Source organism: Elgaria multicarinata, chromosome 16 (assembly GCF_023053635.1).
Source record: "Elgaria multicarinata webbii isolate HBS135686 ecotype San Diego chromosome 16, rElgMul1.1.pri, whole genome shotgun sequence".
NCBI classification, from domain to species: domain Eukaryota; kingdom Metazoa; phylum Chordata; class Lepidosauria; order Squamata; family Anguidae; genus Elgaria; species Elgaria multicarinata.
Window position 1 is genome coordinate 4605271 of NC_086186.1, and position 16956 is coordinate 4622226.

At 46.4% G+C, this 16956-nt stretch overlaps 2 protein-coding genes across 3 annotated transcripts in view; both read right to left on the bottom strand.

The window, feature by feature from the left end:
- The window catches only part of TARS3 (threonyl-tRNA synthetase 3), a 556255-nt gene that overhangs the window by 351878 nt on the left and 187421 nt on the right, over nt 1–16956 (bottom strand). The window lies entirely within an intron of this gene.
- The window catches only part of THSD4 (thrombospondin type 1 domain containing 4), a 387535-nt gene that overhangs the window by 335981 nt on the left and 34598 nt on the right, over nt 1–16956 (bottom strand). Inside the window, exon 4 of one of the 2 annotated variants that reach the window (XM_063142589.1) lies at nt 9970–10400. In XM_063142589.1, the coding sequence (XP_062998659.1) occupies nt 9970–10400 (431 nt within the window). Of the gene's footprint in view, nt 1–9969; nt 10401–16956 lie in introns of those variants that run through there. The other variant, XM_063142590.1, reaches the window with a different exon arrangement.

The window sequence follows — 16956 nt, forward strand, 5'->3', positions numbered from 1 at the left end:
TTTCTGGTCATGGGAAGGGAGAGGTACTGGAGGTGGGGGTGTCTATTGCCTATTATCGTTTTGCAAGTGCTCATCTGGAACCCGTGCGAATGATCCATCTCTTGTGAATGCTCTCATAGAACACAGGCAAAAGATTGACCTCCTTCATGCGTGAGCACAGATACACTTGCACATCCCTAGTTCATATCACTAATGATCTCCAGGAGCATGTGGGGCAGCTGGTGGACTCACAACTAGGAATATCCAAGATTTCATGGAAGCGCCTGTTGTGGGGAGCCTCTCCCCCAAATCCCCTTGCTCTCAACCAGGGCTGGCATCAAGGCTAGACGTGCTTGTGCATCTGCCTAGAGCCCACAGCCCAGTAGGGGACTCATGACAAGAAGCCCCTGGAGTTGCTGCTACCCTTCACCATTGACACCTCCTTGTTCACCTGCCTCTCACCAATGATGGTGAGAAGGAGAAGCAGGAGATTCCCCTGCCTACCAACTCACCACCTGTCGAGTTAGGATGCCCTAGCAATGATGAGAAAGTGGAGGAGGAGCAATTGCAGGTGGTGAGAAGGTAGACTCCCTGAGGGAGGAGGCCCATGGAGGGTGGCTGGCCCAAGGGGCTTCCAAAACCTAGAGCCAGGTTGCTCTGCCCACTGGCCTACCCAAAGGGCTGATTTCACTCCCCTCCCCACTACCACCTCTTTGGAAATGGCAAAAGGGTTGATTTCAGCAATTCCCGTCTCAACCCTAGCTTATTATCAAGGGAAATTAACCTGAAAAGCAATCACTTCGTACCTATAAAGGGGTGAGATGAGCATATGTATTTTTCAGGTATTAACACCTTTTACTCCCAAACTGAGCGCAACTCCAGAGTGCTTGGAGAACACGGCCTTTCAGAACAGCTCCTTGCCGGTAAGCAATTCCCAAACCAGCTGTTCTATCCTGATAAAGCTACTGGCTCCAGTAACGCCACTGGCTGCTTCAACGGATCTGCCAACAACTGGAAACCTCGCAGAGGTTAATCTCTTTTTCCCCCTTACCCCACCCCCGCTGCCTTCCCTCCATCTCTCCGGTCTCCTCTGCCTCCAGCAGCTTCAAATAAAACACCTTTTATTGCCTGGGTCGGTGTCTCCCTGCCCTCCTCTACCAGCAGATTTCAAGCTTCTTCTATGGTTCCATTTTACAAGATGCCTGCCTTCTGTAATTTCAGTCATTTCTGTCTTTCAAAGTATCAAATCAACACTGCAAACATATATCACAACGAATAAAATTCTAATGTGCTGCAGATTTATTTGTATTTAAAAAAAAAAAAAAGTCGGCTGGAATTGAGTTTCGAGTGCTCCATTATGTTATAACCCAAGGGGCAAATTTAGACCCAGCAGTTCAAACAACATTTAAAAGGTTCCATTTGGGCCTGTGTGAGTGTGTGTGTGTGTGTGTGTGTGTGTGTTCTTCTCAAGAACCAGGGGATGTGAGCTTAATTTTGCCAGTGTGATACAAGCGTGCCCTTATGTATCCCCACTATCAAGATCAACAACGGTCTCAGATTCCCAGGACATCTAGGGCTGAAAAGGTTAAAAGCAGAACTTTGTACTGAGCCCAGAAATGAACTGGCAACTAGTACAGAGAATCAGAGGAAACATGCACGGCTTTGAGCGACGTAAGTGTAAGACGAGATTCCTCCAGTTAAGATCTTGCCTCTTTGGGAGGCACCATAGAAGAGCAGAAGCCTGTGTCCTTTGCAGGCAGAAAGTCACCAATCCAATTCTCTAACTCAGAAGCATCAAACCGCCTTCAGTTCAAGGGCCAAATTCAATTTTGGAGAAGCCCTCAGGGTCCGTATTCTACTGGTGGGTGGGGCGAAGATTGAGGGTGGGACCAAAATACAAAATTATCCCAAAAAATGCAGAATTTGCTTCTTCTTTTTTCCTCCTCCCTCCCAATCCTCTTTCCTTTTGTGTCATGTTTTTTAGATTGTGGGCAGGGACTGTCTTAATAAATATTTTTGTAAGAGACCTTAAGAGCCTTTTTAGGCTAAAGGGTGGGATGAAAGTGCTATGATAAATAAATAAAACTACCATCATGTTTATTAATTTTATTTATTTACTGCATTCATAGCCCACCTTTTCCCCCCTTAGGAACCCAACGCAGCCTACATGATCCTCCTCCCCTCCCTTTTATCCTCCTAACAACAACCCTGTGAGGTAGGTTGGGCTGAGAGTCTGCGAGCGGCCCAAAGTCACCCAGTGAGAAAGTCCCCCTGAGTGCTTACCAGATACTGTTGGATGGCGAGAGGGTAGGAGGCAGGGGTATATGAGGAATTCTGTCTCCATTTACAAATCATTCAACCTTGTCCCCTCCGCCATCCCAAACATAAATGCAAATTCAAGTATAATTTGGGGGGTGGGGGGAGTTTGTACATTCTTAACCTTGTGATTATGTTAAAAAAAAATGTTTATACTGAAAATGTGTAATTTAAAATGTCCTCTTTTTCCCCAAAAGGGGACCTTTTTACACTTTAGTCAAGGGGGGGGATGCACTTTTGAAAAATACACATCGGAATGCAAACTTTTCCCATTCAAACGGGGAGGGGGGAAACCAGGTTGTAAATAAGAATGGGGGTGAGGTGAGCCAAGCTATGAAGTGGAGTTGAAAGAACTCCAACATCCCTGGCTCTCACATCCTGAGGAGGAAGAGGAGGAGGAAGAGGAAGAAGAATCACAGAATCATAGAATAGCAGAGTTGGAAGGGGCCTACAAGGCCATCGAGTCCAACCCCCTGCTCAATGCAGGAATCCACCCTAAAGCATCCCTGACAGATGGTTGTCCAGCTGCCTCTTGAAGGCCTCTAGTGTGGAAGAGCCCACAACATCCCTAGGTAACTGATTCCATTGTCGTACTGCTCTAACAGTCAGGAAGTTTTTCCTGATGTCCAGCCAGAATCTGGCTTCCTGTAACTTGAGCCCGTTATTCTGTGTCCTGCACTCTGGGAGGATCGAAAAGAGATCCTGGCCCTTCTCTGTGTGACAACCTTCCAAGTATTTGAAGAGTGCTCTCATGTCTCCCCTCAGTCTTCTCTTCTCCAGGCTAAACATGCCCAGTTCTTCCAGTCTCTCTTCATAGGGCTTTGTTTCCAGACCCCTGGTCAGCCTGGTTGCCCTTCTCTGGACACGCTCCAGCTTGTCTGTATCCTTCTTGAATTGTGGCGCCCAGAACTGTACGCAATACTCTAGATGAGGCCTAACCAGGGCCGAATATAGAGGAACCAGTACCTCACACGATTTGGAAGCTGTACTTCTATTAACGCAGCCCAAAATAGCATTTGCCTTTCTTGCAGCCATATCGCACTGTTGGCTCATATTCAGCATGTGATCTACAACAATTCCAAGAGGGTGGTCTAGAACCGTACCCCTCTGGGCCAGGGTCTACAGGTGGGGGAAAGGCCATGGAGCCATTAAGCCCACTCGTAGGAGTGGCCACCATGTACGAACACTGGAGATTCGTCCATGGCCTCCCACACTAGAGGCCTTCAAGAGGCAGCTGGACAAGCATCTGTCAGGGATGCTTTAGGGTGGATTCCTGCATTGAGCAGGGGGTTGGACTCGATGGCCTTGTAGGCCCCTTCCAACTCTGCTATTCTATGATTCTATGATTCTATGATTATTGTCCATCTTGCGGTTTCTCAACATTCTCTGTAGGCAAATTGGCCACAGCTCAGCTCATACCTGAATATTTGGGGAGGGGGGGAGGTGTTAATGGAAATTGAAAAACAGCCTGTCCTCACATGTCAGGACTGGAGACTACAGTGCCATCTCCTCCTGCATGGGGGGGGGAATGATCTGAACAGCCAGGTGAATTTATTGCCTTGCCTGAACTAAACCTTCCCACCTATCACCTTTCAGGACCGTATCACCACCGCCACGCTGGGTAGATTAACATTCCAGGCCCTCACATTTCACCATCGGCCTTTTAAAGCAAACGGGGTGAAGGGCGCTTATTAAACTATCCCATACAGGCAGACAAGTGGAATGCCTCGGGGGATGTCTGTTCTTGAAAAAAAACTCTTGCACTGACGCAACATAATGTAGGGAACGGGCACAATCCTCTAGAGCAACGGTTCTCAACCTGTGGGTCGTGACCCCTTTGGGGGTCGAACGACCCTTTCACAGGGGTCACCTAAGACCATCGGAAAACACAATTTGTAACAATGAAAATACATCCTGCATATGAAATATTTACATTATGATTCATAACAGTAGCAAAATTACAGTTATGAAGTAGCAACGAAAATAATTTTATGGTTGGGGGTCACCACAAAATGAGGAACTGTATTAAAGGGTCGCGGCATTAGGAAGGTTGAGAACCACTGCTCTAGAGCAAGGTTAGGTAACATCCAGCACATCGGGGGCATGTGGCCATCATGATCCCAATTTTTTTTAAAAAAACAAACAAACTAAAAGTGATATCAAAAAGGTTACATTTTGGTTGGAAGGAAAGGAAAGGAAAGGAAAGGAAAGGAAAGGAAAGGAAAGGAAAGGACGCAGGATGTGACAAGCCCTTCGTGTATGGCACTCCATCCCAGCTGGACTTCACTGACATCTTTGTCTGTTGCGTTCCCCTTTTCCCAGACACACATGCTGAATCCCCCAGACCTGATGTTCGTCGGGATACAGATTCAGGACCCACCATTGATCAAAATCCAGGTGGTTTCTTATGCCAAAAGAAAGTCACATTGTTCTAGTTCTGGAGAGATGGCATCAATTAACACCAAGCTGAAAATAAGACTCTCTCTCTCTCTCTCTCTCTCTCTCTCTCTCTCTCTCTCTCTCTCTCTCTCTCTCTCTCTCCTCTCAAATGCTTGGAGAATTTCATACCGACTGGAAAATCTTTGGTGAAACACCCCATTTCATGTCACTACCCACAAATAGGTTGGAGAATTGCCAAACGCAACTGTAGATCCATCCCAATATTTTGATATTGTTGAAGAAATGACATGGCAGCTACCACTTCCAATACTTCTCTCTTAACCCACTGATTCTTTCATCCACCGGTATGAATTAACACTAGAATTTCATTCATTAGCTGAAATTTCTCAGGTGAAATTCCTTTCCTTCCTCTGCACCCACCCACTCAAAGTGTTGGAGAATTTCAACTGCTTTCCCACTCAGGGTATATTCTGCAAAAAAAAACCATCCCTTTTTGCTACCGGCAAACAGGGTGGAGAATTTCAAAGAGCCATTTTCACTGAGCCCTATGTCAAGACACTTTCAATAGCAGTCTTCACTGAATTACCGTTTTGGTTTTTTAATTGCTAAAATAATGACTTTACGTTTCCCGGTATATATACAGTGCCTGACCTCTGCTCTGAGCCACAAGTAGAAGCTTTACTTGGGATAAAGTGGCAAAACAAGAATTTCCTCTTCTGCTGGCAGGAAAAGAAAGGAAAATGAGTTGTAGCAATGCAAGATGCTGATGATTTCTGGATTCCTTCCTTGGTAGAAATCCTTCCTCTGGCCATTCCTTCACCCCCACCCCCTTCCCACATATAAAAATGTCTTTGAGAAACCCTCACACCCACTCCCCCATTAATATTTTGACAAAATTGCAAGCAAGGTCAATGTTTTGCATTAGCACGGGGGAGACGTAATTCCTTTCAACTCACACTGTTTGTTTAAGGCCAGCCTACCCACCCACCTCATTAGCCTCACATAAATCTAACTGACAATTACATTTTCCCCCTTCTGCAGAGGAAAATATATAAAGGGTTTGATTCAGGCCAGAGCCGTCAGCAACATCCTTCGGCAGAAACCTGGGCACAGAGCTCCTATAATCACCCAAAGCCGGTGTACTAGCACCAGCGGTACGTTTCTAAGCAAAGAGCAGAGAGGGAGTCAGTCTTCCTTTCAAGACACACATTCCGATCCATGATGGTCCCAAAATCTGCATTTCCAGGCTCAGAAATACGAAATCTTGGCCACCTAGAGAATTTTGAGGGGCCATTTGCACAGAGCTCTCTATATTTATATGCCGCCTGATTTTTCACAGAACCCCATTTATAATATACATGAATGCTCCCCCTTTCCTTAATTTGTGCACTTCAGAGCTGCTTAATCAAGCTGGGTTTTCCAAGCGTCCGCCGGGGAAGGTGCCAGCTGTGTGTGTGCTACTCATTCCAAAAGGCATATGGTCCTCATGAAGATGTAGGAGCAGCTTACGGGAGTCATGTTGTGTCTGGAAAATATAATGTGGGAAGCAGCCCTGGAGGCAAATTATTCAGAGGAGCAAAACATCTATGACTTCTGCCGTGTCTGCTGCTGTGGATCTTTGGAGCTGCTTTAGAGCAATTCTGCACAGGTGCAGGCTGAGAAATCTCCTTACGCAGGGTCAGCCAACACATAGAATCACAGAATAGTAGAGTTGGAAGGGGTCTATAAGGCCATCGAGTCCAACCCCCTGCTCAATGCAGAATCCACATTAAAGCATCCCTGACAGATGGCTGTCCAGCTGCATCTTAAATGTCTCTGGTATGGGGGAGCCCATGAGCTCCCTAGGGCATTGGTTCCATTATCATACTGCTCTAAGAGTCAGGAAGTTTTTCCTGATGTCCAGCCGGAATTTGGCTTCCTGTCACTTGAGCCCGTTATGCCGTGTCCTGCACTCTGGGAGGATCGAGAAGAGATCCTGGCCCTCCTCTGTGTGACAACCTTTCAAGTATTTGAAGGGTGTTATCATGTCTACTCTCAATCTTCTCTTCTCCGGGCTAAACATGCCCAGTTCTTTCAGTCTACTGAAATCCTTCCTCCTACTGAAGTCCCTGCTCCAGCTCACCCAGCATCCAGTGTGCATGTCTGCACCAAAACATTGTCAAATATGGCATCATAGGGTCAAAACGCCCAGGACTTTTGATTAGCAGAGACCATGCTGTATGTCTGCCACACAGACACATTCTCAGGCTCCCCTGTTTCCTCTGAGCATAGCTGCACTCCTCACAGTACCTGGAGACCGGGGGGATTTATATCAACATATAGTGAGCTATCACAGTCGTGATGCAAAGTATTTTTCAGTGGCTTGGTCTTCAATGGGCAATCAAAACCTGGTAGCTTTCCAAAAGACCTTCTTCCTGGTGGAGTTGAAAACTGCTAGACCATGTTTGTTGACATAGATCAGCAAAGATGCCTGCATTTTTTGGCTTCTTCTTGAGGGTGTGGCTATGGGGATTGTCATGAGGAGTGCCTGCACTTTGAAATGTATCCCTACGCTACAGCAAGTGAGCATCTCCAAGAAAACACTCCAGGAAGGCTGACCCACCACCACAACTTTGATGGTCTCGAGGAAATGCATCTGTTGAAGATCTTAGTCTATGGACAGGCAAGTGTAGAGACTAGGGGACCTTCTGGGTGGAGATGAGCAGTCTGTCAGATAAACTAGTCCCAACCAAGCAGTGAAGGGCTTTAGAAGTCAAAAACAGGGCCCCCAGCGCTCCAGGACTGCACTCTGAGTGCCTGTCATTTGATTGCATCTGTTAGGGCGTTCCTAGACGAGGCCTTAACGCGCCTTGAGACCCGGTTTCCCTGCTGTGCGTCCAGATGACGCACAGGGGAATCCGGGCCCAGGCCGCACTGAGGCCTCCTTTAACGCGCCATAAGCAAAGTCGCTTATGGTGTGCTTTTTTCGCAGCCCCGGCCTCAGGCCAGAGCTGCGAAACGTCTAGCTACTTCCGTGGCTTTTTGCGGCTACTCGCTTACTTGCGAGTAGCCGCAGAAAGCCGCGGACCTGGCACAGCGCTCATACGAACGCTGTGCCCATCGGCCCGGGGGGGGGGGAAGAGAGGGGCAGGAGGAAGGATGGCAAGGGGGGATGGCAAGGGGGGAGGGCGGGTGAGAGAGCGCCGCGCGCCGCTGCCCGAGCAAGCAGGCAAGTGGCGCTTGCCCGGGCAATGCCGCCCCATGCCAGGCCTTGCCCGGGCAAGCGCCGCTCGCCCGCTTGCTCGGGGGGCGGCGCGCAGCGCTCACTCACCCGCCCTCCCCCCTTGCCATCCCCCCTTGCCATCCTTCCCCCCCCCCATTTTAAAAAAAACCCTTACCTTCTCCGGAGTCTTCGGGCCGCACGCGGCCCCTTTAAATAAAAAAAAAATGGCGGACGCTGCAGGGCTTCCGTCATCCCTGCACGTCCTGCGTGTGGAACCCTGGGCTGCGCGCGCTAACGTCAGCGCACTGCCACCCCGCCTCCCTGCCGGCTTATACCGGCAGGTCTAGCAAAGCCCTTAGTCTGTTTTCCTGGTCAGCTGCCTAGCGGCAGCTTTAAAACATTTCCACTTGTCTCCAAGTGGTACAAATGTTATATTTTCTGTCTTTGAAGGATTTCCACAGCTCTCCAAGTCTATTTGGCTTGGACCTTGTCCCACTTCATCTTGAACTACGTTCTCCAGCCCAAGTTCATCTCAGTCACAAACCTTAATCCCTATTTTATTGTTTTATAGACGTCTGCCATTATTCTCAGGGAAGAAGAAAAAAGGCAAATACTCCAAAAGCTTTCCATTAATGCATTATTAAACTACAAACTTCCTGGAACTGCATCAGATGTTTAGATATTGCTCACGGCAGAATCCCTTGACAACATTTTGCCATCCGTTTTCTTTTATCTATCTGCAATTGAAGCTGCTTCTCTCACAATTTACATCTGATCTTTGAAACCCTTGCAAAATTAAGAAAACATATTAGGCTTATCACACTAAGCTGCTTCATTTTAAATTTTATCTCTCTCTCCCCACCCCCAAATCTCTCTTTGTAGTTGCCAGCAGAACAGCTGAATTTTCGTTCAATAGAAAAGGGTCATATAGACCAAAGGACATTTTGCAAAATGAAAAATCACTCTAAGAAAAATGACGACCTATGATTTAAATCCTCAGTATTGATTAGTTGCTTTGTTGCAACATTTTAGCTAAGAGAGAAATCCTACAGTTCATGGAGAGCATTCTAGGGATGTAATGGATAGATATTCATTTATTTATCAGATCAATGCTGAGTTGATCAGAAGTCCATGCTAAGTATTCTATTTCGTGTATCCAGTACTGCTTTTGAAGCATGCAATCATGCCCTGTAAACTATCATTTATTTAATTGTTTATATAACAACTGCTCTGCTCATAGAACCAAGAAGTAAAATAGGAATATTTCCTGAGGAATATTCTCATGTGGTCTGAAACATAGGGCAGAATTGGAGCAACTAATTTTGACCTCCACGTCTAACTGCATGGAAGCCGTCATTAAAAAAAAGATACATTTTTATTCTCAAGGAGTGATCCATGCACTAGTGCCCTGTGTTAATCATTCCTCCTGAAAAAGCAGATGATATGCAGCAATTTATGATTATGAACAAGCTAACTCGACAGAGTTAGGCAGGCTAGAAATCAGGGTTGACTCAAGGCATTTTGCTGCCTTCAACCAGTGTTGAAGTAAGATCAATGGGTACAGCATTGCAGCCCAAATTTCTGAAGGGGAGCATCTTGATTCTAGAATATATTTATTTTAAGTATTTTTATACTAGCTGTATGGGCGATCCAGCCCTCTCAAGGAGGTTTGGCTGCTAAGATCACCATAAAACAGATAAACAAAATTACGATGCCAATATCCACAATTTAACAATACAACCTAAAATCAACTACACACACACACACGCAGACACACTTAAGCAGGAACATATTAATTCCATTTAAAAGCCCAGACCTAATCAAATTAATCAGATAAAAGCAGATGTAATCAACCAGGTCTTTAAAACCTACTTTAAAAATGCACAAAGATGAGGCTAAGTGAATAAAACGATGAGGCCACCACCAAAAAAGGCCACGTCTTCTGTGCCCACCAACTTGACAGACCTTACCAGCAAGCCAGTGAGCATCAACAGTTTCCTATTTTCCAGATCCTTAAGAAATTACAACATTTTTTAAAAAATAAAATAAAAGCAAAAAACACCCCACAGTACCTTCTTTCTGGTTTGGGGCTCCGTCTCCGGGACTGAGAAAGCCGTCCGCCTCTTGACGCTCCCCTGCTGTCGTTACGTCCTCCTGAGGAGACTCCGGCCCGGAGTCCTGCTCGTGGGTGCTCCTCATTCCTGTGAAGAGGCACTGATGTACGGATGGCGGAGATGACATGGCCAGAGTAAGGATTCAGCGGGTCTTCTTGGTGGGGAGGTTGCTGATGACCAAGAGTCCTGTCAGAGGCGGAGTACTGTCCAGGCCTAAGATAGTTCCTCTCGTAATAATATCCCGGAAGGCAGGGCCTTGTCTGCTCCATCACTCCACCACTGCAGCTTCTCGAACAAGCTGACCAGGGCCCCCAGCTGCCCCACACCCCCGGGATTCCCGTATTATCTTCTTCTGGGGCAGCATTTTGCTCTTCTATCCTTTGTGGGACCTAAGGACGTTGGAGAAGACAAATTAGGACCATGGTAATCCACTACGCCATTGATACACCTCTGGATAAAAGGCATACTGTTCCATCATCTCAGAAAATAGTAACACAGCTCCTTGGCAAAATATTTAACCATCTGTACACTTATACACAGGCTGCCCAATATTTTTTCCCTTCTAAACACCAAGAAACATTTCTCACCTTGATCCTTCTATAAGTCATTGAATTATGACTTATAGTAGGATCAGTACTGAGCAAAACATGTTTTGGGTATTTCTCTTGGGGACATCACATGTAGCCTTAAAAAATGTTGAAGGAGATTATTTCTAGGGTTATAGGGATGGAGGGGAGGGTGCAACACCTCTGGGATATTCTAGGGTTCGGCTTAGCTTTCAAAATGTATTTATTTATTTATTTATTTATTTATGTATTTTACAATATTTATATATTGCTCCCCATTCAAGACTTTTGGAGCGGTGAACAAAACAAATAAAAGAATAAAAACACATTAAAATTAGGGGTGTGCACGGACCCCCCCGATCCGCTTCTCTTCCAGATCCGCAATTTGCGGATCAGGCCGCTTCGCTCCGCCCCGCTCCGCCTATAGTCCGCTCCGCTCTGCTGCGGAGCTCCGGATCCGGATCGGAGCTCCGCTTTCCCCCCCCCATAGGCTTGCATTGAAATCCAAAAAAGAATACAACTTTTTTTCTGTTAAAGTTAGAAACCTCAAGTTTGGCACCATGATACCTTATGGACGTATACACACGCATGCCAAGACTCAAGCCAACCCAAGCCTCCCCTGTTTTTTGGGAAATTTATGAAAATCGGACACACCATTTTCAGACATGGACTGTTCTCCGACATTTTGACAAAAAAATTGGAAGTGGGCACCCTCACAGATGCCATCTAGATCCACATTCATGCCAAGTTTCAAGCAAATCCCATCATCCCCTGATTTTTGGCGGGGCTTTAACCTCTAACGCACCACCCATAACCCCAATTCACACCCCTTTCGATATCTCCGTCAATTTTCACGTTAGAAATCTCAAACTCAGCACCATGATAGCTTATCCATGGATACACATGCATGCTGAGACTCAAGCCAATCCCATCATCCCCTGATTTTGGGGGAATTTATGAAAATTGGACATCCCATTTTCAGACATGGACTGTTCTCTGACATTTTGCCAGATAAAAAGATTGGAAGTGGGCACCCTCACAGATGCCATCTAGATCCACATTCATGCCAAGTTTCAAGTAAATCCCATCATCCCCTGATTTTTGGCGGGGCTTAAACCTTTTAACTCACCCCAAATCAAGTCCCATGCTACAACTATGTCAATTTGCACATCAGAAACCTCACGTTCAGTCCCATGACAGCTTATCCATGTGTCCACATGGATGCCAAGTTTCAAGCAAATCCCATCATCCCCTGATTTTTGGGGAATTTATGAAAATCGGACACCCCAGTATCTCAGGGATTTTAAAGCTGCAGACAGGGGCCATTTCAAAGGAAATCCCAACATGCCATGAATTGGGGAGTAGATAAACCTATATGAATCTTCTTCCACACTTGAAAAATTGATTTGGAACTTCCAAAAGTCTAAGTGAGCGCAAGAAGGACTTATCCCCTGAGTCAAAGCAAGACACACAAAAACCATCCCTGTGAGGTGGGCAGGGGAGGAGGGAGGGAAGGCAGGCAGGCAGCAGATATTTCTGGGGGCACAAGGAAGTGAGCCAAGGATAGTTTCAAAGCCAGTAATGCAAACCATCCCTGTGAGGTGGGAGCAGCACAGAGAGATGCCTTTTCTTTTGCATCCCATAACTAGGAGGCTAGGAGGATAAGAGTAAAGCTTTGTGATCTTTGCTTCAGAGTTGATTGACTGCACTGTGATCACAGCCATTATTAAACAACAACAACAACAGTAACGTTAATAATAGCAGTACTAATTAATATTAATAGCAATAACAACAACAATAACAACAACAACAACAACAACAACAAGGAGTTGAACCACAATGAAAGCCTGCCTGACTTCACTGAAGAGGAAAAGCCAGGAGAGCTTGGGCTATGGGGTGTAAATATAAAATGGAATAAATAAATAAATAAATAAACAAAGGAGGGGTAGAATTAAAAGCAGCAGTGTCGCTGAATAAACAACAGGAAGAATTTTTTTAAAAAGGCTTTATCTGTCTTTTACCAGTAAGAGGTTGTGTTTGTGCATTTGGTGGGGCTACTGTTTTAAAAAACACTGGGAAAAGTCCGTTCAGAATAAGAAAGAGAAGTTCCCAGTATCCCAAGTATCCCATTTTGCCTATCCGCTCCTCCAACATGACCGGGAGTTGACTCTGCCCCTCAGCACTTCAAAAAGGTAAATCTCCCGGGTTTTTTACCCAATTTTTAAAAAAATTCTAGCAAGCGAACCGCAACACGCAGAGAGCTGAGAGTAGGCTCAAAATGACCCCCAGCCACGACTCTCGAAGCACAAGAAGTTTCAGAAAGATAGCTTAAACAACAACACAGTTATCCCCTATTCTTTTCCGCAATGCAATCCTATGGGCGAAATTTTTCAAAATGGCGATCGGAGCACTCCGCGGAAAGAAAAGCGCTCCGCCTATGGGCTCTTCTCTTCGCCTTGCTTCTACGGGTCCCCGGTCCGCTTCTACTCCGCCTCTGGGCAAGGCGGAGCAGGCCAATTTGCTTCTGATTCTCCGATTCTAATCAGAGCGGAGCACACCTCTAATTAAAATACATTTTTAAAAGAAACAAAAGTGCAATAAAACCACGGCTGGTCATTAAGGGAAGGCTTCCTGGAACAATGACATTTTCGGGAAATGCCAGAAGGAATATAAAATGTATGACCCTAGTCCCTATTATCTGTGGCAATATAAGGAGGACCACATAGGCGAAATTCTACCCAACAGTCCCGCTAACACGTCATTCCATTAAAGAAGGGGGAAACTGCAATGGCTAGTGTCTAGCGGGGTGGGGATTTCCCTGAGACATGTTCAATGGAACTGAAGTTAAGGAGGGCAGGCTTCCTGGGGAGAAATGGTTTCCAAGCTAATGGTTCCCAGACGCACTCTGGACCCGGCTTTCATTTTCAACAACGCTTTTCTTGGAGGCCTAGTTGTTGCTGAATGTTTCTGTTTACACCATAAGCAACCCCTACATCTAACAGATGAATTGGTGCAGATTAGTTATGTGCGGTAACAGGCCTTCTGATTGGCAGGTAGTAGGAAGAGTCCGGATTGGCCAGGCCATTCTGCCCTTGGCTGAGCAATGGCGGACCTGTTCCATGTTTTCCAGCTCAAGGCACAGTATATAGGGGCCTTTGGCTCAGAGGTGGGCAACCTTTCTGCCTTCCAGGACCACATGCAGAACCAGGTGAGGGGGCCAGGGCTGCACACACACACACATACCCACACATTACATGGACATACACAGCATGTCTATGCATACACAGTCGAAGTATCTTTTACACACAGACTGCCCTCTTGACCAACATCACTAGGAAGAGGAGGAGATTTTATCCTCGCCCTCTCTCCTTGGGTTCTCCATCAGTCTGTCAGGAGCCCAGTCATGGGAAAAAGGAACATTGGAAGCATCACACCCATGTGCCTTATTTCCCAGTAAGATCAAGCTCTTTGCTAGGATCAAACATCTGGCAGCCTCCTATTGAGTCCCTGACACCACTAAAGAAGGCATCGGAGAGAATCAGACCACATGTGTGCTCGTGCCTCACAGTGGAGTCCAGGGGAAATTGGAGGAGAAATGACAACACCCATGGTGGGCCACCCAGGCAACCTCAGAGGAGTTGCAGGCTCCCAGAAGTACGTACACAAGTCACTGGTTGCCCACCCCTGGGCTTAGCTAGAGGACCCATGCATCTAGTTTGAATTTCAGAATGGCCACCCATCAGCCTAGCACTGGCAGTGCTGGCTATCTGCTTGATTGGCTCGGTGGGGCAGCAGGACACGCCCTGGCCTCCTCCTGCACACAAGGAGATTTGTACAACTCTATACAAATGATCTTTGCCATATATCTGTGGAATTAAGGCTGCAGTCCTCTGGACATTTCCAATGGGAGGACGTCAGCCTAATCTCGGTGGGCCTTGCTTCAAAGTAAATGTACAAAGGATTCACCAGCAAGTATAAGCATCAAATATCCAAGGTGATGCTTCTACACTACTTAGCCCTGATCTACTCTTCCTTGTGCAAATACGGAGCTCATTTCAAGCCTAAATGTCTCTAGGCACATACACAGATTAACCTCTTACACACACACACAATCATTTCAGGTCACTTTCTTTGACTCAAAGGGAGAGGCCTCTGAAACACAGAACCACCATTAGAGGTTCGCTCCAAGCAGCCCGGCACAGTTAAGATTAAGATCTAAATGCGTTGCCTGAAGACAAAGATTAAGACCAAACTCCAAAGCAACTCAGCCAGTCAGAATGCATCACTGAACTGTCAATGACAGGAAATTCAGAGGCTTTGGCAGAATGCAGTCTGCAAACATCGCGGCTCAACGACCTGCAATCATGGGTCATGCCGGGTTTTGGGGTGCAGTTTGCCATAATCCGATAAATCTTACCACTACAATGTGCCTTTGTTGTTCCATCACTTCCATATAAAAAGTCTCAACAGATTCAGAACATCAGAAGCTGCCTTATACTGAGTCAGTCCATGGGTCCATCTAGCCCAGTATTGTTAACACTGACTGGCAGCCGTGGCTCTCCAGGGTTTCAGGCGGGGTGGGTGGGTTCCAGCCCTACCTGGAGATTTCAGGGATTGAACCTGCTACCTTCTGCCTGCAAAGCGGATGCTCTATCCCTGAGCTACATCTCCTCCCACTTGTTATTAGCAAATATAACCTGGAGCCTGCAACAAAATGTTGAAGTATGGGGTGTTCCTGTTTGTTTGTTTGTTTGTTTGTTTGTTTGTTTATTACATTTTTATACCGCCCAATAGCCGAAGCTCTCTGGACGGTTCACAAAAATTAAAACCACAATAAAACAACCAACAGGTTAAAAGCACAAATACAAAATACAGTATAAAAAGCACAACCAGGATAAAACCACGCAGCAGAAATTGATATAAGATTAAAATACAGAGTTAAAACAGTAAAATTTAAATTTAAGTTAAAATTAAGTGTTAAAATACTGAGAGAATAAAAAGGTCTTCAGCTGGCGACGAAAGGAGTACAGTGTAGGCACCTCTCTGGGGAGCTCCTTCCACAACCGGGGTGCCACAGCTGAGAAAGCCCTCCTCCTAGTAGCCACCTGCCTCACTTCCTTTGGCAGGGGCTCACAGAGAAGGGCCCCTGTAGATGAACTTAAGGTCTGGGCAGGTACATATGGGAGGAGGCGTTCCTTCAAATAACCTGGCCCCAAACCATTTAGGGCTTTAAATGTCAATACCAGCACTTTGAATCGGGCCCGGACCTGGACTGGCAACCAATGAAGTTGTAAAAAGACTGGCGTAATGTGATCTCGCCGGCCAGTCCCTGTTAGTAAACGGGCTGCCCTGTTTTGTACCAGCTGAAGCTTCCGGACCGTTTTCAAAGGCAGCCCCACGTATAACGCATTGCAGTAATCCAAACGAGAGGTTATCAGAGCATGGATAACTGTAGCTAGGCTATCTTTGTCCAGATAAGGGCGTAGTTGGTATATCAACCTAAGCTGATAAAAGGTGCTCTTTGCCACTGAGTTCACCTGTGCCTCAAGTGACAGTTCTGGATCCAAGAGCACCCCCAAACTATGGACCCGATCCTTTAGGGAGAGTGCAACCCCGTCCAGGACAGGGCAAACATCACCTCGCCGGACAGATGAACCACCCGCTAACAGTACCTCCGTCTTGTCTGGATTGAGTCTCAGTTTGTTCCTGTTCAGGGCTCCAGCCAGCCATACCCTTTTCAAGAGACTCCATTCCATGTCATCACCGCCCCAAGTTTTCTGTTACACACGCACACACCAGTATCCTGTGTCCACCGAACATGCTCAATTCACATTGCATATGAACCATCTCTCAGAGAATGAGTACCCAACAAGATGAACAAACCCACAATTATATCCATGGCAAATGTGGAACAGTAGCCTCAAAAGATGAACTAATTCCCAACAAGATCCACTTTTGACAGTGGCATATAACACAGGCACCTGCCCAGATTCTGGAGGCATCATCTGTTCCTCCCTCCCACCATATGAATTTACGTGGGTGTCAACTGGGAAGCAGTGGCAGCCCCTGAAAAAAATATTGAGGCGGGGAGCAGAGCAGCCATATTTCTGAGAGTTCGAGCATATGAAAAGTACCATCCCTTCCCGTAACTATAGGTCTCCCGCAATGGAAGGATGAGTTTGTCCAGGGGACGGGGCCATTGCCTCTCTCCCCTCCTCTGGCGCAACATCTGCTAGGAACAGAGCCTTCTAGGTCATGGCACCCCATCCGTGGAATGCCCTCTCCAGAAAGCCTCACTTGCTGCTCGTCTCTGGTGTTATTCTAGTGACAGACAGATGCCTTCTTATTGCCTGGGGCATTTCAGCCTGTTTTCAACTGA